General features: G+C 32.0%; 1 protein-coding gene and 1 pseudogene across 1 annotated transcript; one reads left to right on the top strand and one right to left on the bottom strand.

The window, feature by feature from the left end:
- Window positions 1-1,017: 1,017 nt before the first annotated feature.
- LOC125837602 (putative late blight resistance protein homolog R1A-10) lies at window positions 1,018-18,436 on the top strand (annotated as a pseudogene).
- A 1,187-nt stretch (window positions 18,437-19,623) lies between these two features.
- Window positions 19,624-20,199, bottom strand: LOC125837581 (agamous-like MADS-box protein AGL62). Its single transcript, XM_049516675.1, has one exon. The coding sequence runs from the start codon at window positions 20,197-20,199 to the stop codon at window positions 19,624-19,626; it is 576 nt and encodes a 191-aa protein (XP_049372632.1).
- Window positions 20,200-24,923: the final 4,724 nt, after the last annotated feature.

Raw genomic sequence — 24,923 nt, 5'->3', positions numbered from 1 at the left:
CATTACTTTATTATTTTAGCTCATTAGGATGTTGTGGGCCTGTCCCGACATCCATCTCAGTTGTTTTAGAGGCTTCATAGATAGTCAGTCAGATGTTAGTTCATTCGTCATCATTTTGTTAGTGGCTTAAGTTCAGATTTGAGTTGCCATTTTGGCTAAGTTATATGTTTATTTTTAAAACATTATGAGTTCAGTTTGAGACATGTTGAGTTATATTGTATTTGGATTCTTTTTCTTATGTCTAAGTCTTCCGCTGAGTAAGTAAGTTAGGCTAAGGGTTCTCTTGGAGCCAGCAATGATTCTCGATTGCCGGCCACGTCCACGGTGTAGGTTCGGGGCCTGACAAGTTTTAGGGTGAAATAATGAAGTTGGTAGCCCAGTTCCACGGTACAAGGCTAGATTTGTTGTGAAAGGTTTTAACCAGAATAGGGGAATTGATTTTGATGAGATATTATCTCCAGTTGTGAAGATCTTATCCATATGTGTTGTTCTACGCTTGGCTGCAAGTCTAGACTTAGAGGTTGAACAAATGGATGTTAGAACTGCTTTTCTCCAAGGTGACTTAGATGAAGAAATTTATATGGAACAGCCGAAAGGCTTTGAAGTCAAGGGAAAAGAGAATTATGTTTGCAAATCGAAGAAGAGCTTGTATGGTCTAAAACAAGCTCCCAGGCAATGGTACAGGAAGTTTGGTTTTTTTATGAGTCAGCAAGGCTTCAAGGAGACTTCTTCACAAAATTGTGTTTTTGGGCAAAAATTCTCTAGTATTGACTTTATCATCATTTTTGTTTATGTTGATGACCTGATTGTTGCTGGTCATAATGCTTGCAGGATTAAAAAGTTGAAGCAAGATTTGAATAAGTCTTTTTGTATGAAAGACTTGGTACCAGCAAGGTAAATTCTTGGCATGCAGATTGTTTGTGATTGAGAGGCCAAGAAATTTTGGTTGTCACAAGAGAACCACACTTCAAATTGAGTACAAAGCATTGTCCTTCCGGTGATTGTGAGAAGGAAGACATGAAGAAAGTTCCTTATGCTTCAACTCTTGGTAGTTTGATGTATGCAATGGTGTGTACAAGACCTGATATTGCTCATGTCGTTGGTATTGTTAGCCGTTTTCTTTCTAATCTGGGAAGAGAGCAATGGAATGTTGTAAAGTTGATAATGAGATATCTTTGTGGCACTTCTAGTCTGATTTTGTGTTTTGGTACATGGGAACCTATTCTTTGTTGTTACACGGATTCATACATGGTTGGTAATGCTGATACTCGTAAGTCTACTTCATGCTACTTGGTTACTTTTGCAGGGGGGGCTGTGTCTTGGCAATCTCGATTGAAAAAATGTGTTGTTTCATCTAATACAAAGGCTGAGCTTATTGCAGCTATTGAATCTTGCAAAGAGTTGATCTGGATGAAGAGATTTTTTAGGGAAGTTGGTTGTGCTCAAGAGAGGTATGTGTTTTATTGCGACAATCAAAGTACTATTCACCTTGGTAAAAATTCCACATTTCTTGGTTGGTCTAAATACATTGATGTGAGGTATCATTTGATTTGAGATGTGTTGGATTCTAAGTTGCTTGAACTTAAAAAAATTCATACCAATGATAATGGTTCCTACATGATGACTAAAGCTTTGCCAAGAGGGAAGTTTGAAGAATGTTGCATGATCGTCGGGATAGAGGTTTCCTCCACATAGTCGGTAGGGGGAGTAATTGTTGGGTTTTGGGTCTTTTTCTCTTCCTATGTGGATAAATATAATTTCAAGGTTTTGGGTCTTTTTTCCTTCCTATGTGGATAAATATAATTTCAAGGTTTTGGGTCTTCTGCCTTTCCTTTATGGATAAATTTAAGCCAAATTTGGATTAGCCCACTTTGCCCATAAGCACAATATTATGGTCCATATGTAAGAATTTCTTTAGGTCTTATTTTGAAGAATCACAAGAGTTTGATCAGCAACCATATAGAGAGAAGAGCAGATTTTCGCACAAGTCCTAGCAGCAAATTTCAAATCGCGATTCCCGCTTCGTTTCTTGTCCAATAGAGCTGATTTTTGGAGAGCTTGTTCCTTTCAACCTAATATTTTATTGGAACTGAGTGGGGATGATTTGGAGTCCTAAAGATCCATATTTTTTCTCGTGAACAGTAGCTGCGTATTGAGTGATTTTACTCCTTTTATTTCTCTAGTTTTTGGTGCTATCTTGTAATTGCATTGATAATTGTTTGGCACTTTATTGGTGGCCATTTTGGAGAACACTTTTGTAACCCTTCTTGATTTTAGTGGAGCTTTGGCCTTGTGGGTTTTACACTTCACACCAAAGAGGTTTTCCATGTGAAATTTGGTGTCTTATGTGTTGATTTTATTTTTTTTGCTTGCTTGGTTGATTTGTTTGCTGCCCCAAACAGTGTTTTTCTTGCATTATTTTGTCTTCTATTGGTTCAAATATAAAGGGAAAGTTTTGACTTGGATTTCTTCCGCTATTACCCTGTCGTGCACATTTATTTTGTGCTTGCCTTTCCCAATAGTGGCACCCTTCCTGGGAGGTGGTCATGAGGTTAGTTGCTCTTGAAGTTATGACATATTGTTGGTTACTGGTAATAATAATTCACAGTTATCACCAAAAAAAAAAGTGATAATGAGCAACCACAACTTAATATCAGAAGGGTTTTATTTGGTTTGGTTATGTAAAAACACTGATAAGGTAAGAAAATTAATTATATTCTTATTAATTATAATTGTCAATATGTGTTCTGTAATATTGATTATAAAATTTTAGTGCTCTAGAGATCCCTAAAGATGTGAAGAGTAACTGAATATACTTGTTTTGATTTAGAAATGTCGTGTTGAAAGCCGGGGTTGGAGCTAGATTTTTGTAGAGTGTCAGTCAAATTCAGTAACTTTTGTCTAAACTTTATATTTTTCTAAAGAAATCCGTTTAATAAGTATAACTTGTTAATTGAGAACTTAGTAGCTTAAAACAAGTAGAATCCGGAACACAAACTTCGAATCTTAATTCCACATCTGAGGAAAGTTAGAGTCACTATGGAATGAAGTGCCTATACAAAATTCTTTCATGTGGTCTTAATGCAGTAACATGAGTGTGTAGAAGACTTTTAATAAGTTGGCATTTTTCCAATTTGTTGAACCTTTAAGCATGAATTACAGCCAGACTTGTTTCCATGATTTATAATGATGTTTATGCCAAAAGGAGTCATTGCACATGCATTTGAAGAAGTTTGAGATGAATAGGGATTTAAGATCAAAAGAAGCTACAAAATGGAGATAAAAAGGGCAAAGCTGAAGAAGTCGTGATGAACAGGAATTTAAGATCACCCAATCTCATTTGCCTATTGTTGCTTGTCTAATCATGTTTTGTTCACTCTTCCCATAATAGATGTAATCAAAATAGGAGTTGATGTCTTATTCCAATAGGTAAGCAACATATAAATAATTAAATACAATACATTAGGTGCTAATTTAGGAAAGAAAATAAAAAGGGATTCCTACCAATCTACTAGCTAATTATGCGAGATTCCTACAGATCTACTAGCTAAAATTATGCCTATGCACGCTACTAATATGATGTCTATATATATTTTGTAACACTCTTACTCAAGTTGGTGCATGTATATTAATCATTCTCAACTTGTTGCAAAGGTAATCGACTCGAGTTCAATTAACCACCTTTGTAAGAAAATCAGCTAGTTGCTCTCTTGTCTTCATATAGCTAGTAGAAATCATGTTTTCTTGAATCTTCTCATCAATTAAGTGAAATTAACTTCAATATGTTTAGTTCTTTCATGATACACTGAGTTTAAGGTAACATGAAGACCAACTTGATTATCACACTAATATTTTGTTGGCGTATGATGCTTCAACCCCATTTCAGTTAAAAGATGATAAAATTACATAATTTCACACGTAGACTATGACATAGCTTTGTACTCAAATTCAGCACTAGATCAAGATACAAAACTTTGCTTCTTACTCTCAATGCTACCAAGTTTCCTCCAACAAAGATACAATGTCATGAAGTGGATCTTTTGTGAATTTTGGAACCAACCCAATCAGCATTTACAAAACACTTAATACAAGTATAGTTGTGACTTCAATAGAATATGCCAAGTCCACGAGCTCCTTTCAAGTAACATTGAATCTGTTCCAAAGTTGCCCAATATTTGACCGTAGGTGTAAGCATAAACTGACTTACAGCACGGCAAAGGCAATATCTGAATGAGTCATTATGAGGTAGTTTAACTTCCTAACTATCCTCTTATACCTCTCTGGATTATTAAAAGGCCGCCATCATCTTTCATAAGATGAACATTGGGAACCACTAGAGTACTACAAGGTTTGGTTACCAATTTTCCAGTTTCTACAAGTAGGTCAAGAGTATACTTTATCTAAGATAGAAGAAGAATTCCCTTCTTGATTTTATTTACTTCTACTCCCAAAAATATTTCAACTGGCCGAAGTCATTCGAATGAAGCTGAGCATGCAAGCAAGACTTAAGGGAAGAGATCCCCGCAGAATCACCTCTTCTGATGACAATGTCATCAACATATACAACAAAAAGGATAGTGTCAACTTCATATTGTTGGTAGAAGACAAAGTGATCACATTTACTCATTTTCAGTCCAAACTCTTAAACTACCTCACTGAACTTACCAAACCAAGCTTGTGGACTCTACTTCAAGCCATACACAGACTTTTTCAAATGACACATTTTCCTATACTCTTCAAGAGAAAAAAAAATGGATGGTTGCTCCATATACACTTTCTCTTGAAGATCACTATGAAGAAATGCATTCTTGATATCCAACTGATGTAAAGGCCAATTCCCAAAAGAAACTAGAGAAAGGAACAAGAGTACATAAGTGAGTTTGGCAATCGGAGAAAAATTATCTAAATATTCCACCCTGTAAGTCTGAGCATATCCTTTAGCTACAAGCCTGGCCTTAACCTTAACTGTGAACACCCACTTACATCCTACTGGTTTCTTCACATTGGGTAAATCCACCAAATCTCATGTGTGATTTTCATCTAATGCATATATTTCCTTAAGCATCACATTTGACCATCCAGGATGATGCAAAGTCTCCTTCACTGATTTGGGTACAGAAATACAGTCTAGAGATGCAATCAAGGATCTAGATATAGGAGATAATCGATCATTGGGAAAAAAATTAGTATTAGTATATGTGGATTTGCAAATCGTTATATTAGCTTTATAAGGAGCAATAGAGAGGTTAAGATTTTCTGGAGGATGAGTTGGTGCAGGGCATGTATCATCAGTCTCTCATCTCCTCGAATAAACTTGAAAATTTGGCAGTCTTGTTGGAACATGTGCATAGAGTCACTAGGAGATTGAAGAATAACATCACTTGATTCCACAACACGAGAAACCTGATAAACTAACCACTCATCTTCCTCCCCCTGACTTGTGGTTTTAGGTGGAGTACAGAAAAATGGTGTAATCTCTGAAAATATCATATCATTTGACACCATATATTTTAAAAGTTGAGTATAATAATATTGTTACACCTTTTGAAGACGAGAATAACCCAAGAAAACACACTTCAATGCCATAGGGTCCATCTTAGAAACAGATGGTCGTACATCTTGAACATAATATGTACTTCCAAATACCTTTGGTTCCACAAGAAATAATGATTTGTTTGAAAAAAGAATATTGTAAGTCATATTACCGACAAGCATTGTCGATGGTGTAACACCTCAAAAATTGGAAAGTCAACACGAAAGGAAAATTTTCTTATTTATGGCTACTGGTTGAATCCTACGAGACTAGTCTACAGTTCGTAGAAGTTTCTACGGGTCGTAGATGGAACTCATAGGAATGAGGTTGATATTTGAGAAATTCAAGTTTCTGAAGTTTGACAAACGAATGGACAAGATGGATCGTAGGATGTTCAACAAATCGTAGATGGGTTTCGTACCAGACTTAGAAAGATTTTGAGGTTACAGTTGATATCTATGGATGAGGTCTATGGACCGTAGTAATTTAAACGGTCCGTAGAAGGGTGTCGTAGAAAGCTGTCCAATTTTGGGCCCTAGTAACTCGACCTACGGTTTACCAGTATGGTCCAAAGGAATTTCTACGGTCCGTTAGTCCAAACTGTACGGTTCTCTGACAGTTATTTCTTAAGGGTATTTGTCTCTTTTCCTTTGAATTTAATACCTATACTATGTTGTTTTGATCCTAATTTTAAGTCCTATAACTACCATTGTACCCCTATAATTACCCCAACTCTCACATTCACTCAAATCCCCAGTCATATCCACACTTATCCTTTCCAAATTCTCTTAAGATCAATGAAGAACACCTAGGGTTTCAAGCTTCAAGTCTCCAATTCCTCCATTTATTTGGGCTTTGATCCTCAAGGAATGTAGGGCTTCATCAATTGGTTTCATTCATCCATTGAGCCCCAAGAACTTCTCAATTCTCCAAGTTCAATTTCACCAAAATTGATTAGGTTTTCATTCAATTATTCATAGGTTCAAATTGTGTTGATTCAATTGTATTATTTTAATCTTATTATGAATTTTGAATCAATTACATATTTTACTATTGATTTCACATGAACCCAGGCATTATTCTTGATTATCAATCCTAAAAGACATGAATTTATAAAGAAGCTTGAATCTATGAAAGATGTTTTCATGAAAAGTTGTGCCTGATTTATGTAAAGGAATATTTTATGATCTAGTTTGCTTCAAGATTAGCATCAGTGGAATTGTTAAAGGATTTTCTCAGATGTGAAAAATATATCTTTATTGGATATAGAACACAATCCAAAACCTACAAGTTATATAATCAAGTGAGTGAGAAAATGGTAAATAAAAATGTTGTGTTCAATGAAGATGCAAGTTGGAACTTTAATTCAAGAAATGGAAGTTCAAATATTTAATTTCTACCTTCTGACAATATTGTTCATCAAGAGTATGGAGCATATCCTGTTTTGACAAGTCTATCGAGTGTCTCATCAATTGCACCAGCAACATCTTCAACATTGAAAGAACCATCAGCTAAGACAACTGCATTAAGAAGATCAACAAGGGATAAAAAACAAAATCCCACATATGTTGACAATCCATCTTGTACTTTTGCTTTACTTCTTTCAGATCATATTTACTTAGAAGATGTTGAATAGAGGGGATAAATGGTGCAAAGCTATGGAAGAGGAGTTGTTGTCTATTCAAAAGAATCAGACATGGGGCTTGGTAAATTTGCCGGAAGGAAAGAAAGCTATTGGTCTCAAATGGTTGTTTAAAAGTATATGTTGATGGCAGCATCAAAAAACACAAGGCAAGGCTCATCGCAAAAGGTTATTCCCAACAACAAGGTACTAACTTTGAAGAAAGATTTTCTCCTATTGCCTTATTTAAAACTGTGAAAACTTTTTTAGCCTTGGCTACTAATTTTAATTGGTTGTTGCACCAATTCGATGATAAATTTTCCTTTTAAAATAGTGGTTTGAGAGAAGAGGTCTATGTCTCACAGCCTAAAGGTTTGTAGTTAATAGCAAAGAAGATAAGGTCTACAAGTTTTAAAAAGGCATTTTATGTCTTAAAGCAAGCGTCACAGACATGGTACTTTAATATTGATTCATATTTCCATGAGAATGGTTTTGAAAGAAGTAACAATGAGCCTACTCTTTATGTAAAACAAGAAGGTAAAAATGATTTTTTGGTAGTATGTATTTACGTTGACGATAATATGTATAGGTTCGAGAGAATCTATCGTCACTGAATTTAAGAACTGCATGATAAAAAATTTGAGATGTCTGATTTGGGTCTGTAGCATTATTTTCTTGGTCTTGAGGTGAAACAGGAAATTGAAGGCATATTTCTTTAACAAAAAAAATAAGCAACAATTTTTTTGAAAAAGTTTACTATAGTAAATTTTAAAGTTGCTGTAGTTGGAAAACTATATGCACAGCGGAAGCATACCAAAATCATACAACTTACATGAATAATAGACAACACATTGTTTATACTAGAACAAGTACAATCATGTTAGGGCATATAAACTTTCTGAATTTAATTTCAGAATTACCTCTTGAAGCATGAGCCGATACCTTCAAGTGAATCAACAAGCTAGTTGACAACCTAGAAACTTCAAGCAAATTCATAAGCTAGTCCACAAACTATACCACAGTTCTACGGTCTTCTACAGTAATCCCAAGTTCACTTCCAAACCCTCTAAATACTTGGGTGGACAAGTATTTTATGGAAAAAATTATATTTTCAAGGGTTAGAAGAATCCCTATTTATAGAGATTTCTTCTTAATCCAAGTAAAAGGAATACCATGTCTTTCCTTAGAATAGAAAGACATGTACATCTCCCTTTCCTTAGAAAAGAAAACGTCATGTCCTTCTTCCTTTCCTTAGAATAGAAAAAGTGATATACTTCTCCCTTGCCTTAGAACATACAAAGATACATACTTCTCCCTTTCCTTAGAATAGAGAAAGACACATACTTCTCCTTTTTCCCTTTACAATAAATTCTGAGTTCTAGATAAATATGGGCACGGTAGGGACCACAAAATTAATTACCGAGGCTTCCTATTATGAAAATAATTTCAAATAATTAATTTGAATTATTCTTACCATAATAAATTACAAATCATTCCACTAGAAATTCGTAATTGCACTCCTCTATTTACATTTTGAAATTCCCCATGTTAAGATTATAGATACTAATCAATAAATTAAATTACTGATGAACTTAATTCAATGATCAATTTCCTTCAGAGCATTGCTTAACTTATTTCATGTGTCGGATTCTTAAATCCACTTGCAAGGTTTGACACGATGAAAACTTTTAAGCTTCTCAAAAAGGCATATCATCAATCTCTATACCGAGACATGGATTCCATCAACTAACTTATTATTTCACCAATATATATTATCATCATCCAATCTACCAGGAATATTGACCCATCTTAGAATCTCACCGTTTAATAAATCAAAACGATGATTAACATAAACAGATCATAATAGTTATATCAGGATTAAGACTATAAGTACATTTAATAGTTTAGAGAATATGCTTTTGTCAGTCAGTCTAAAGCAACTATCTCTACTCGGTCCTGTTCAATACATACAAAATGCACTAGCACAAGAAGTTGGAACTATACCATTCCCATAATCAAAATAAACTACATATAATCTTGTGCTACAATCGTCCCGATGGCATGTCCAATTTCCATCTTAGATTGTGAACAACAAAAACTTTATACTTTTAAGAACCGATGATTTAATCATTTGTGTATACGCTTAAACTCTATACACTAAATCATCTACTATATAAGTAAACAAGCACCATAAACGAATATATGATCTATTAAAATAAATAAATAATTATTCTATAATAAATACTATATCTAAACACGTGGTTAATAGTATATATCCCAACAATCTCCCACTTAGACTTTTAACTATCATGATTGTTATAATGTACTATATCTAAATGCATGGTTAATAGTATATAACCTAACAATCTCCCACTAAGATATTTAATCTTGAAAATTATTAGAATACTATTTTTAAACACATGATTAATAGTATATACCCTAACAATCTCCCACTTAGACTGTTAACAATGCATTTACAACTATCACAAATATTCCTTTTATAGTTCTTATCAAAAGGATCTTACTAAGTTATTTTCTTATGCAACTTCGTCTAGTAATGTTGAGTCGTAACTTATCGTTTTTGTATTAGATCTTCAGAGGTTTATCATGAAAGTTCTCTTAAATATACAAAATCAATCAATCTTTGTTATGATTCTCCCACTACGACTAAGTATTACTACAATAGTCACACTTTCATGTTCTTGAGTCTTAATATTTTCCTCAAAACCTTTTGGTAATGAAATATTAACTACTTTTCATGTAGTGTTCTTTAATTTGTCCAACATCACTTTCACTACTTGAGGTAGTAGTATTGTTATGTCTAATAACGTTTCTCCCACTATGTAAATGCAATGGAACGTCAATTCTGACATACCAGTTAGATGTTCTTGAGTGTCTGAATTTACAACTAACTCATATGTTATTTCTTTGTTCAATTCCTGTAAAACTAGTTTACTTCTAGGAACATGGTTTACTAAATAATCCTCTAGAAATCAGACAGTTGTGTTAACAATTGTCTTATTTTCTTAACGACACTATAATAAACCTTCTTTCATTCTTTAGGATATCTAATTAACACACACATTCTGTTCTTAATCCCAATTTTCTTATTCTCCCACTCGGCACATATGCTGAACAATCCTATATCTGAACATGTCACAGATTAGACTTACGTCAAATCCAACTAGTTCTATAGTTGTTCAAGGTACTGATTTGAAAGAAATTGAATTCAGAATGTGATATGTAGTTATTAGAACCTATCCCAAAAGAAAAAAAATAACTAATAATAAATCAATAATTAATCTTATCATCTTCATAAGAGTCTACTTCTTTTCTCTTCTACAACAATCTATTGTAGAGTGTCTGCTGTAGACAATTGAAATGCAATTATTTTATAAGATAAGTGACTTATGAGCTCTGCAGAGAGATTTACGTCACTACAATTAGATTGCAGTGACTTTATATATTTTTCATGATGCTATTTTCATGTGTCTTAAATATTTTGAGTTTATCAAGACATTTAGACTTACAAAACATCAAAAAATATATCCATATCATGAGTAACCTTCTTGAAAACTCAAAATACTCAAATTCACCGCTTGCCCAAATGCTCATTTATTACACAAATCAGAATAGATTAATTATAACTTATCACTACCTCTTTTTCCTTTTCTAAGAGGAAAGGTCTCTTAGTCATTTTTCCTTGTAAACAAGACTCATATGTTGGTAGTGACTTCACTTTCAATGAACCGTTATGTTCATCCATTAACCAACCTCAAAATTCTATTCAGAATAAATGACTTAGACACTAATGTACAGATAAGTTTCATTCAATTTAAAAGATATTTTTCCTTATGAGACAGATTAATATAATTCAATTCATGAGAAATAATACTAATAAAAGAATCACGCATCAATATACCACAAGAAATAAAATATTCATCAAACTCAATGATAGGAGAGTTACAACAAAAAATATTAAATACTCATCTCTTATCTAGTTAGAAACTGAAAATAATTCCTTCTAACATAAGGTACATGTACAATGCATTCTTTGAATTAATATCTTTATCTCTACCAAAAAAAAAACCTTAAGTAGTACTAAGTGGGTGTGTAAAGTCTATTGAGAATATGAGATATAATACTTTAAATAGATCATAATATTTCGAATAATCCTAAATAACAAAATTTAGGGCTCATTTATACATATATATCCATGCATCTCGAATAGCCAATCGATGGGATTGCAGAACTACTCATGCAATACACATGTACAATGATCGATTATTCATTCCATAAACTTATACAGACCTAACTCAGATGGAGAGTCTACTGTTAGTTTAAGTCAAGTGAAAATCATTATCCCTAGATCCATTGATCCAATCAAATATTACTCAGTTTAGGAGAGTCAATACAGATAATCAAAATTAGAGATTAAATTTTATTAACTTGTATTAATTTCATCCGTTATGGAGGAAGGTCTAAGCCAACACATGAACTTAATACTTCACTAAAATTTAGTCATGAAGACCATAGAGAAGAAACTCTATCACCTCTGTATCATAGTCGAGTAATTTTCATTTAAATTAATTTTCAAGATACAAAAATATATAAAAAAAAATAACTTCATCTAAACGACCTCAAATTGCCAAATCACTTCATAACTATGAATATTTTTAATTTGACTATTTCTAATGAACCTACTGAATTTCAGATCAATTAGAGTTTAAAAATAATATTAATCTCCAAAGTTATGATCAAATTCAGATTGAAACGATTTAAGAAAAATAATCAGATCCATATCCTTATCATATATCAATTCATGTTAACTCATCATGTGTAATCATGTACCACATTTAACATACATAAAACTGATATAAAGGATTATATTATCACATTTTAATTCCAAAGAGTGACTTAAAAATCATTTTAAGGGCCTCAAAACTATAACCACATAGCAATGAGTATTTCTTACTAGTCCATCACCAATGAACTTACCAAATTTCAGGTCAATTGGAGTCTATAAAAAATATTTCCAAAGCTATGACCAAATTCAAATTCAAGTGGTTTAAGTATCTTTAGGAATTAAAACAATATGACTTCATCATATTCAGATCAAATTTTAATCTGACAAACTACCTAAAACCCATCTAAATAATTTTCGATGGAACCATCAAATTTCAAGTTAATCAGAGATCAGAAAATTCATGACCACCTAAAATATGACCAAATTTGTAAAACAGTCATTTTAGACCATAGTTAAAAATTAAAATAACATGATTCAGATTTTCATTCTCTTTTCATAATTATCTCATGAGCATGAAACATATGTTGTGTCATTCCTTTGGCTGAGGCACTCAATACCTTCTTATAATAAATTATTCTCTAAATTAATACACTTTAGAATCCAAGATATTATGTTTCTCTCTTTTGACTAAAAACCTCGATATCTCTTCTCATGAATTAATTAAGCATTACTAGTATTTTAAGGTAAATCAACATTTACGTAAATAAATATTTACCACTAATATTCACTTATACTTGATGAATTGAGGATGTTCTAATGAGTCAAATACATAGATCATTTTAGTGAATCATATTTATTAATCATAATTCTCAATTCATCTATTACAAAATATATTATCACATGTATAAAGTCTAAAGAATTTTCAACGATTTCAAATAAATAAATCGCTTAAGTGATAACTATTTATTAACCAAAAAAATTATTGAACAAAAAAAAGAAAAAAAAAATTCAATTGACCTGAAGAGTGACTACCACCACCACTTAACAAGGTTTGGAGTCAACAATTAGTCAAGAACAAAATTTATTAAGTTGAAAAAAAAAACTTCACAATCAGTTCAATGATAATTTGTTCATCAACAACCTCTATGATTCCCTTTCTTATCAAGCTTTGCAAATTTGATGGATTAATAAGAAACAAACCAAAAAAAATTGCAACTAGCCGCCAAAAAAAAAATCAATCACATGTGCAGAAGTTCGTACTTTCATTTATTAAATAAAACAAATCCATTGAACTTTGACTTTTCTTTTAACTGATGAAAAGTTTTCAATTTGGGTTCCATTAATTTAAAAAATAAATGACTAGTTCAAATAATCATTAGGACAAATGTTTACTATTGATGTCCATTCCCACGTGAAAGTGAAAAATTGTCGCCAACACATTTTGCCCTCTTGATCATCTCAAAATTTAAGAGCATATGTACTTTAGTCAACGAATCAAAAAAACTTAAAGTTTCATCTGTTTAATTTTTGTTCGCGATAAAAATATATTTACCAACCATGAATCATACATACAATTGCACATACATATATTTTATGTTATCTATAAAGATGTAAGTATAGCTCTGATACCAATTGTTGGAAAACTATATGCACAGCGGAAGCATACCAAAATCATACAACTTACATGAATAATAGACAACACATTGTTTATACTAGAACATGTACAATCATGTTAGGGCATATATACTTTCTGAATTTAATTTCAGAATTACCTCTTGAAGTGTGAGCCGATACCTTCAAGTGAATCCACAAGCTAGTTGACAACCTAGAAACTTCAAGCAAATTCATAAGCTAGTCCACAAACTAGACCACAGTTCTACGGTCTTCTACAGTGATCCCAAGTTCACTTCCAAACACTTTCAGTACTTGGGTGGACAAGTATTTTATGGAAAAAATTATATTTTCAAGGGTTAGAAGAATCCCTATTTATAGAGATTTCTTCTTAGTCCAAGTAAAAGGATTACCATGTCTTTCCTTAGAATAGAAAGACATGTACATCTCCCTTTCCTTAGAAAAGAAAAAGTCATGTCCTTCTTCCTTTCCTTAGAATAGAAAAAGTGATATGCTTCTCCCTTGCCTTAGAACATACAAAGATACATACTTCTCCCTTTCCTTAGAATAGAGAAAGACACATACTTCTCCTTTTTCCCTTTACAATAAATTCTGAGTTCTAGATAAATATGGGCACGGTAGGGACCACAAAATTAATTACCGAGGCTTCCTATTATGAAAATAATTTCAAATAATTAATTTGAATTATTCTTACCATAATAAATTATAAATCATTCCACTAGAAATTCGTAATTGCACTCCTCTATTTATATTTTGAAATTCCCCATGTTAAGATTACAGATACTTATCAATAAATTAAATTACTGATGAACTTAATTCAATGATCAATTTCCTTTAGAGCATTGCTTAACTTATTTCATGTGTCGGATTCTTAAATTTACTTGCAAGGTTTGACACGATGAAAACTTTTAAGCTTCTCAAAAAGGCATATCATCAATCTCTATACCGAGACATGGATTCCATCAACTAACTTATTATTTCACCAATATATATTATCATCATCCAATCTACCAGGAATATTGACCCATCTTAGAATCTCACCGTTTAATAAATCAAAACGATGATTAAGATATACAGATCATAATAGTTATATCAGGATTAAGAATATAAGTACATTTAATAGTTTAGAGAATATGCTTTTGTCAGTCAGTCTAAAGCAACTATCTCTACTCGGTTCCGTTCAATACATACAAAATGCACTAGCACAAGAAGTTGGAACTATACCATTCCCATAATCAAGATAAACTACATATAATCTTGTGCTACAATCGTCCCGATGGCATGTCCAATTTCCATCTTAGATTGTGAACAAAAAAAAACTTTATACTTATAAGAACCGATGATTTAATCCTCTGTGTATAAGCTTAAACTCTATACACTAAATAATCTACTATATTAGTAAACAAGCACCATAAACGAATATATGATCTATTAAAATAAGTAAATAATTATTCTATAATAAATACTATATCTAAACACGTGATTAATATTATATATCCCAACAGCTGCTATGCCGATGAATATTAATGAGAAGTTTGTCGTGATGATGGTTTTGAAATGGAAAATGTGACTTATTTTAGAAGTTTGATTGGTGGTTTGAATTACTTGTCCCATACAAGACCATACATTGTTTTATCTTTTAGATTCATATCGAGATTTATGCACAATCCAAGCAAGCTTCACCTTGGAGCTAAAAATAGAGTACTGAGATATATAGCTGGGACAACAGAGTAGTTTAATGAGAAGTTTGTCCTGATGATTGTTTTGAAATGGAAAATGTGACTTATTTTAGAAGTCTGATTGGTGGTTTGAATTACTTGTCCCATACAAGACCATACATTGTTTTCTCTTTTAGAGTCATATCGAGATTTATGCACAATCCAAGCAAGCTTCACCTTGGAGCTAAAAATATAGTACTGAGATATATAACTGGGACAACAGAGCATGAAATTTGGTATTCTAAGATAACAAATTTTGCATTAACTGGCTTTATTGATAGTGACTATGCATGCATCATTTATGATAGAAAGAGACCACATGGTTTCTTGTTTAATCTTGGATCTGGAGCAATTTTATGGAGTTCATAGAAGCAGGAAGTGGTGGCCTTATCAACTTCATAGGCTGAATATATTGTAGCAACCTCTATAGCTTGTCGAGCAATTTGGTTAAGGAGACTTGTTGCAGATTTTAATTAGAAACCAACTGGTGCAACTGAACTTTTTTACTATCACTATATTTGAGGTCTTGTCTCTACCGGTGAAATTATTTTGAAGTCTTGTGTTACAAATGAGCAAATAGCAAACATCTTCACGAAGTCACTTCCCTAAGCAAAGCTCGTGTTCTTCAGAGGTCAACTTGGAGTTTGCATGTTTGAATCGGGGGTTGTAGAAGTGATTCAATGATACTTGACCAAGTCTTAGTTTCCTTTCTTTTAGTAAGCTTAGATATTGTGCCAGACTAATAGCTAATTAGTAATTCGTGGGTACCTAAATTTTAGTATTTCAGTTCCATTGTAAGCCTATTTAACTCTTAGTTTCAAGTTGCATCAGAAATAAAGAAGACCACAGTAGCTTTTTCTTCTCTTTTGCTCTATTTTTTAGTTCACTTTCTCCTTTACTTTCTTTTCTTTACAACAGTTGTCATTCACTTGGAGGGTATGGAACGTAAACATCAAAATATACTTTTTTGATATATTACTAACAAAATTATTGTACTAAATAATTTTGTCAACGAACAAATCTAATCCTTAGTGTCTTTCTTTTAACTTCAACACATATATTTATTTAAGGTTGTAAATTATAATGAAAACGTATCATATATTTTCTACATGAACTTTTCAAAATTCAGATTAAAGATCATTTTAAACTGCAGGGCCTTGCTGATGAACTCAATGAGTGCACTACACCTTGTCTCACAATTATATAAAATAGAAAAGAACTTGGGTTGTACATGTGCATCTCATATCTATAGTATTGTATTAATTGAGTGAAACAATTAGATTTTCTTGTTTTATAATTGGTTGTGTTCTCATGCATCATCTCTTTTAACTAAACAAATGATAAAGGGTAAGTATCCTATGTCTTTGTCCCCCAATTATAAAAATTTAGAGATGGAAAAGTAAATGATTTGGACAAAATTAAATCTGCAAGACTCTATCTTTTAGTTACTCCAATAAATAAATAGAAACATGCTTCTCTTTCTTCACTTATGTATACATTGGAACAACTCTTCAAACCTAACTGATCTTTGGTTTGTTGAAGCTGTACACAACATGTTCAATCTCTCTATCAAAATCTTTTTGCTGCGCAAGTTTTCCTTGACGATACGACAAAGAAAGCCAAAGATATTGAAACTCTTAAGGTTATATAAAATAGGATCAGAGATGTAATATACAAAGCAGAAGATAAAGCTGATTCAAGCCTAAGGAGCATTGTTTTAGCTGATATAGAGAAGGATGTCACGGACTTAAACTTCAACTAAACTCTCTGTGAGGCACTCAGCAACTTACGATATTTTCACGATATTGTAAGCTCAAGCTCACGTTACGATCATGTAATATTTCTTGCTTTTTCTTGATTGAGTTACAAATTAATGCCCTCCTATTTATAGTTCACACCTAAGGGCTAAAGTGCAAAAACAAATTTCTATACAAGCCCCTACATATTTACAAATAGGCCACTTTTCTAGAATTCTCTAACAAGTCTAGGCCTTCCAAGTAATCTTCTATAATATTTTACAGTCTTCTTCAAACCTCTCTGAGACTGTAGACTCTTCCCACTAAGGCTAGCTCACTTATTCTTTAATTTCATGCCCAAGTGGTATGACAAAGTTGTGGGTCATGACAAGGGGCTTGTAAATACTTCGAGGAAAAATTGCTAAAAGTGGAAAAAGAGGTTGATTCTCTCGGGAAAGAAGTGCCACAGATTGAGTTTAACAAGAATGGAAGAAAATTTGCAGAATAAGTCCTCACCAGTAAAAAATACTATTGTTGGGATGGAGGATGACTTCAATGCCATACATGAACACCTCACTGCCCAAACAGACGATTTAGTTGTCGTACCAATTTTTGGTATGTGCAATATAGGTAAGACAACTCTTGCCAAAAAAGTTTATGATGATTATATTTGTTCTCAATTTGATAAGCATGCATGGGTCACTATCTTCAAAGAATACAATGAGAGACAAATGCTTCTTGAAGTTGTCTCTACAATTACAGGAAGCAATCAAGAAATGAGCGATGATCAACTAATGAAGATTGTGTAAAGAGGTCTAAAGGGTGGGAGATTTATAATTGTCAAAGATGATATATGGAGTACTGAGGCATGGGACCAAATGCAAAGAATATTTCCAAATGATTACAACAGAAGCTGAATTCTATTAACCACTTTGCTCTTTAATGTTGCTGATTATGTCAATTGTCTTGATTTTCCACCTCATAAAAAGTCTTTTATGAATCTTGATGATAGTTTGAACTTCACCAAAAAATCATGCAAAAATAGATTTGCTTCCTCCTCTACTTGTAGAACTAGGGAAGCATATTGTACTACAATGTCAAGGATTACCTCTCTCGATTGTTGTCGTTGCTGGATTTCTTGGTCAAATGGACCCAACGCATGATAATTCGAATAATGTTGAGGAAAATCTGAATTGATTCTTTGGTACTGTATCCATACAATTTCAATCAATTCTTTCTTTCGAGGTTTTCCTGAAGATAAGAGATTAATGTTTCCAAGCTGATTAGAAACAATAAAAGGTTAGAAGTGGTGGCATAGGAGTATCTAGAAGAGTTAACTGATAGAAGTCTAATTTTGGCTTGTACACGAAGGACTAATTGAAGGATAAGAACTTGAAAATTCATGATCTTCTTCGCCAACTATACCTAACTAAATCCATAAATGATTAACGACGAGTGATCCTTCTATCTACACTTGAAGAGAAACATGATTATCGTATGCGACATAGCAATGGTATAATCCACACCTTTATTTCAATTCTAGTAGATATTCCAAAACAGATGTTTTACAGTTGAAGTTGCTTAAGGTATTGGACGTATTTTCAATTGAATATGATATCTCTTGTGTAATACCTCAACTTGTACATTTGAGATATGTTTCTGCAAGAATTGAGAAATCTACAAACATAAATTCTTCGAAGAGAAATGGACAGGGTTGATGCTCCCAGTACATAAATATATATATATATATATATCAGAAAAATGTCAGAGATAAGACATTTGGATATTAGATCGCCACTATATATATCTAATCCTCTTGAGGCAGAAAATCATGGTATTGAAGAAAAACCTTTTGCTTCTCAATAACTTGAACATACTTTATCTTCATTAATCTCATTTTGCTGCGGAAGTCATTTGAAGAACTCTGAATCTAAAAGAGCTAAAGATTTTACAATCCATTGACCCGATCATGATTTTCTGTAGGGATATTTTTCTTAAAAGGTACTTGTATACCATGGGAAGTCATGACTTTGCTGGCTAATTTACCCAATCTCGAACAGTTTTATGCATTCGCTGGAACTTTCACAAATTAAAATATCTACGAATTGTAGAAGCAGATCTGCAAAGGTGGGAAGCAGGTAATGATAATTTTTCCGATGCTTCAGTAACTAATATTGCATGGGTTGCTAATCTGGAGGAGATTCTCGAGAGTATTGGAGAAATAAATTCTAGCGCGATATATGATAATACAGGCATATCACTTTTTTTCTAGAAGTTTGTAATATCTTAATATATTTGATAAAGAAAAGATTATATGTCATGCAATTCAAAGTATAAAATCAACATGACAACGGACTAAGAACATAACATATATAATTAAAATTACTAACTTCAACTGAATCATAACTGATGAACACAACACTTAGTAATGACTTCGACTGAATCATAACTCATGGACATTTCATGATGAACACCTCAAATGACAAATGAACCTAGACACTTAATATAATATTTAAAAATTTAATTTTACTTTCGACAATTCCACACGCACACTAGTAATTGGGAACTATGGAAGAAGTAGATCCACCAACCCTATTAGCAAAGGGTCCACCAACATTGAGTCCATATGAAGAAATTTACCTAGCACAATTAGAAGGAGTCCAAGCACCTCCCAATGTCTGAAATGGGAATGCATTATTATTCACCATTTGTGCCTCTTTTTCAACCTTTTGCTTTAGAATTTCCAATGCCTTTTTCAAGTGTTGAAGTTGGAATAAGTTAAGTTCTTCCATAGGAGATTCCCACCATAGACCATTATATCTCTTCCTAATTTCTCGAAGGTATTCTCTGCGATTTTTCTCCATTTGGAGAACCCCCTCAAGGTTCATGAGCTTGTTATTGAGCTCATGAATACCAGCTTCTCTATGAGCCACGATTTGTTGATTGTGGACATCGTTATTTGGTTGAGGGAGGTTCCTCCCAAGGAACCTCTCCACCAACGACTTCACGCTAGGGTGACCAAAGGAGAAAACTCCTTTATCGCCCAGGGAAAATACCACAATGACAATTTCAGCACCACATAGCGTACAAAGTTCACTAGCCTTTTTTAACAGACCAGCACGACGCTTAGAAAACGTAACTTGTAAGTTCCTCGCATTCTTAATTTTCACCATGTCAACCCTTTGACGACCCTTGCTGATCCTTGTTGTCATGTCCAAATTATCACTAAGAAATTGTGATTGTTGGTCTTAACACCAACAACTTTATATAGGAAATTGTACTTTCAAATAACTTGGGGAGCCTAGAAATTTATGTTCTTTCCTTTTTTTGCATTGAAGAAAAGTATTGAAAATGAAAAACATTAGATTCACTTTCCCTTCATTCTTTGTCTCGGTAGATATACATCTTATTATCATAATTAGACGATAAATATTTTTCCTAATTAGAATTATACTAGTAAATGGGCCCGCGCTTCGCGTGGTTAGATTATTTTTCTTTAAAATTTATTAGAATAGAACTTTTCTTGTATTTTGATGTTATAGCATTTTTATATAAATCTATTTTCAAGAGTATAGAGGTTATTCAATCGTAGTTTACCATTTGTTTTATTAAAAGAAAAGGCAAAATTACAAATCATAACCCTATTTTCTCCTAGTTTACATAATTTCATTTTACATATTCATTAATTTGCTTTTGAAATTTTACAATGGTTAGTTTAGTTTTATCATCTATATGCATGGATACATAGTGTCTTTAATTAGAGAGTCAAATAAATATTTTTCTCAATTTTCTTCGTTGCAAATTTCGTTAGTATAACACTATCAATTACTTTCAAAATTAAATATTTATATATATATATATATATATATATATATATAACTAATGTGTTTATCAAGAGCAAAGGTTCCATAATCATATGATATATTAATAAGTAATATGTAGTCATTATGTGTTTTAAAATTAAAATGCAATCTTCTAAAATCCAAGTTTCATATGTAATATAGTTATGATGGTGTTTGGGAATTGAAGTTGTTCACGAACAAAATATTAAGGATCCTTGAAAAGGGTGAAAGAGAAGAGATAATGGAAAAAAAGTTCAAAAGAGTACTTTGGTGCGAGAGAACAGTCACTATTGTGTATCATACAATTGTAATTAATTGCTAGTTTTAGTTCTATCATTTGAGTTTCTATTTTATTTTTTTTACTCCTGTTAATATTAACATTATTATGACAACAACAAAAAAACATATAAATTTCTAGGCTTGATCTCTTGGAGAAGCATAAATATCTTTGGAGAATGTTGTAAAGAAATGTATTCTGTAAAAAGTTATTTGTGAATCTGCAGTAGTTGGTTTTACATAGAGTCTGTACTAACAAATACTTATAACAATAACTTTACAGAAACATAAACAACAAAGTTTAAAGCACGTACTCAAAAACAACAATTAATATCATAAGCATGAATTAATGACTGTAAAAAAAATATTCCAAGATCTGTAACAATAGAATGAAACAGAAAAGAAAAATCGAGCTCATTGAATGCACAATGTTTCCTTAAGGAAATCATTCCCCTCTAGTACCCGAGTTTTAAAAAAATAGATCCTCGAATGAAACGATTTTATTCACCAGTGTAATGATACAAAAACAATAGTGTCAGTGAGCCACTCAACATGAGCAAAGTACGCAATATTTAATTGTGCAGAAGAAGAAGAAGAAGAAGTTCAGAATCAAATATTTAATTGTGCAGAAGAATAAGAAGAAGTTCAGAATTTTCGTTGTTTTAAAATGAGAGGGAAATCCTCTATTTATAGACAACAAAGGATAGTGTGAACAAATGTTTATTGTGCCTTACCGGAAAGGTCACAACCTTTCATAAATGTTACAAAAAGTCACAACTCTTCATAAAAGTCATAACTTTTCATAAAAGTCACAACTTTTAATAAAAGTCGCAACTCTTCATAAAAGTCACAACTTTTCATAAAAGTCACAACTTTTCATAAAAGTCTCAACTCTTCATAAAAGTCACAACTCTTCATAAAAGTCACAACTTTTAATAAAAGTCAACCTTTCATAAAAGTCGCAACTCTTCATAAAAGTCACAACTTTTAATAACAGCCACAATTTTTCATGAAAGGGAAGGCTAATTGTGGAAATAAATAAATTATAAAGGAATCCTTGTTTGTGGTGGCGCCATGTAGGCGGGCCTAGGGTTCTCTTATATATATATATATATGATATATGATTATTGGATTGCACTTGACCGCATATGCGGGTGTTTGGATTTATAAATATATCAACAATACTATATTCAATAAAGATCACAAACTCCATGTAGTGATATATTTGCCTTTTTAATTAGTAAATGTTAAACAACTCACATTTCAAATATTATATTGATTTGTATTGGATTTATTTAACAACAAACAACTCTCTCTAAATAATAAAATTTGTAAGCTAATTTATTTGAATAAATTTATTAGTACAAATATAAAACATAAAATACAGAAAATAAACAAAATCATTAAAAGTATTTGAGGGATATTTTTTTTACTTTACATAGATTTATACCGTGGTATTAAATTCTATGTATTCCTAATATCACCAAATGTAAGGTATTTGTTATACATCATATACCATGTAGGGTGTATAACTAATTCATAAATTAGTTATACATAGACCTAAAATTCCTACCAAACATATTACTAAATAATACCATACAAATACATAGACTATTTCTCCTAACGTTCCCTTCCAAACGACTCAATAGTAATTTTCAGTTTCTTTATGTTTCTACAACTTATACAAACTTTGTCCAAATTAAAATTTTTTCTGCTTGTCTCTGCCCAACATATGTGTTACCATAATCTAGTATTCCATTAGTGATGAGTTACCAAAGGAATTCGTACCAAAACCCTAAATTTTCATCAGATTAACTTCGTCTGTAAGCGTCATTGTCAACGCCAGCGATAGATGGCCTACACTCCATGCTGGTGATCCACCACCAAAACCACCATTGAACTATGCATCGACTTTTAATAAAGTAGAAGAGAAAATCACAATACCTATATATCCCTATCAAAGATATTACTTACATCCATGGAGACCCAACTATATTATGGGAGGAAGAAGAGGTTCAGATCATGATCATTAAAGAAGGTTTACAGTATGTCATAACTGAAAAATTTTCTTACGGCTAGTCAAACCTAGAAAAGATTCGTAAATTGATCCTTTACAGTGTGAGATTCAAGCCTGAATGTAAGGAAGGATTCTTGAGTGATAGACACATACTAATTCGGCTTACCAATATGAAAGACTACGTACATGTTATGTCAAAACCCACATATTTTTTGAAGGCTAAAGACCAATATAATATTAGATGTGACCTCTAAAGTGGGAACCCTAGTTCAACCCAAAGGCAGAAACTACTACTGCCTTAGTGCGGATCTCTTTTTCATCCCTATCACCTAACTTTTTTGTTAAAGAATCCTTGTTTATGATGGCCAAAGCAGTGGGAAAACTGTTACATGTTGTCATGGCTACAATAAGCAAATCTAGACCTAGTTTTATCAAGGTAAAGGTTGAAGTCGACTTATTGAAAGAATTTCTCAAACGGATCAATGTTGGAGTTAAGAAGACACATTTTGGGGATATCATCTCAACATGGATAAAATTCTTATACGATTACATGTTAAAGTATTGCAAATATTGCGAACTTCAAGGCAGAGGCATGATTTTCGTCGAGGGGGTTCAAAATGATAAGTAAGCACACTAATAGTATTCACAAATAAGTGGATCGGGGCGGGTCAAATATAAACAATTCAGATTCGATATAAGCAACTAAATAAAATTCAACTCTACCTCAACACAAACAATAAAATTGAGGAAGTATGTGTTTGACATAATATTAAAATGAGTACGAGAGAATGTATTTTTTAAAATTTTAATTATGGTCTTGTCTCCATCATTGTTCTATATATATGTTACTAGTATACGTACCCATGTAATGCGTATATAATATTAAAATATTATTTTAAATTATTTTTATTGTGATATCTTGTTCGAGTATATTAAATCATACAAAAGTTCAACTATCATATTGTTCCTCATTGATGAAATGTAATCCCTCCCCCTCCCCCTGCCCCTCCCCACCCCACCCCCAACCCATAACCAATTCTATGTGAATAGACACAACGAATAAATTTTATGTATCATATTTTATTATTACTATTATATTGTTCATTGTTTAAAATCATTAAATTGTTAGTATTGATTTTATTAGCTTGTCATTTAGCTTAATATAATCATAAATAATTTTCTAATTAATATAAAACATATATATTTATTGTATTTACTCGTGATTTTTTAATTTTTATTTTAGTGTTCACATCTCTCTAATTTAAAGTTCTATGGACAATAATATGTATATTATTTAACTAATTTATTGTATTCTCAAAATTATTAAAAATATTTTCCCCACCCCTCTTCCCCCTTCTTTTTTTTACTGTATGTTTATTACTTTTCGCTAATCTAATTTGAATGAATTTTTTATGTAACACGCTATAAGCAGTTGAGTGTTTCTTTATTTCAATATATAGAATACTAAGCTTAAATTCGTTACTTAAATTCTTTATTTTAATATGTCATTATTTATTGAGATTTTAGTCATATGATATATAGATTTTAAGTTTTTTCTCATTATAATTGAAAAAATATTTTCTCATCTAAAAGCCTTTCAACTTTTTTTACATTATCCTAACTTAATAGTTACTGTATTATTCATAAATTAGTATCCTTACATTAATATGTAAGTTTTTAATAGCTTGTCACTTTATCTAATATTCTTATGGTGCGTAAAATATTAATAAGGATATCAGTTAGTTATATCTATTTACATTTTATAATGGATAAATTTTGTACAACATGAAATTAAAATTGA

This window comes from Solanum verrucosum, unplaced genomic scaffold (assembly GCF_900185275.1).
Source record: "Solanum verrucosum unplaced genomic scaffold, falcon-dt-bn FXZP01000263.1, whole genome shotgun sequence".
Classification (NCBI taxonomy): Eukaryota; Viridiplantae; Streptophyta; class Magnoliopsida; order Solanales; family Solanaceae; genus Solanum; species Solanum verrucosum.
Note: the sequence above shows the minus strand (reverse complement) of the source record. Positions and strands in the feature narration are given on the sequence as shown.

Bases quoted from the DNA above. Each gene is read 5' to 3' on its own strand.
- LOC125837581 (XM_049516675.1), bottom strand. From the start codon at position 20,199: ATGACAACAAGGATCAGCAAGGGTCGTCAAAGGGTTGACATGGTGAAA.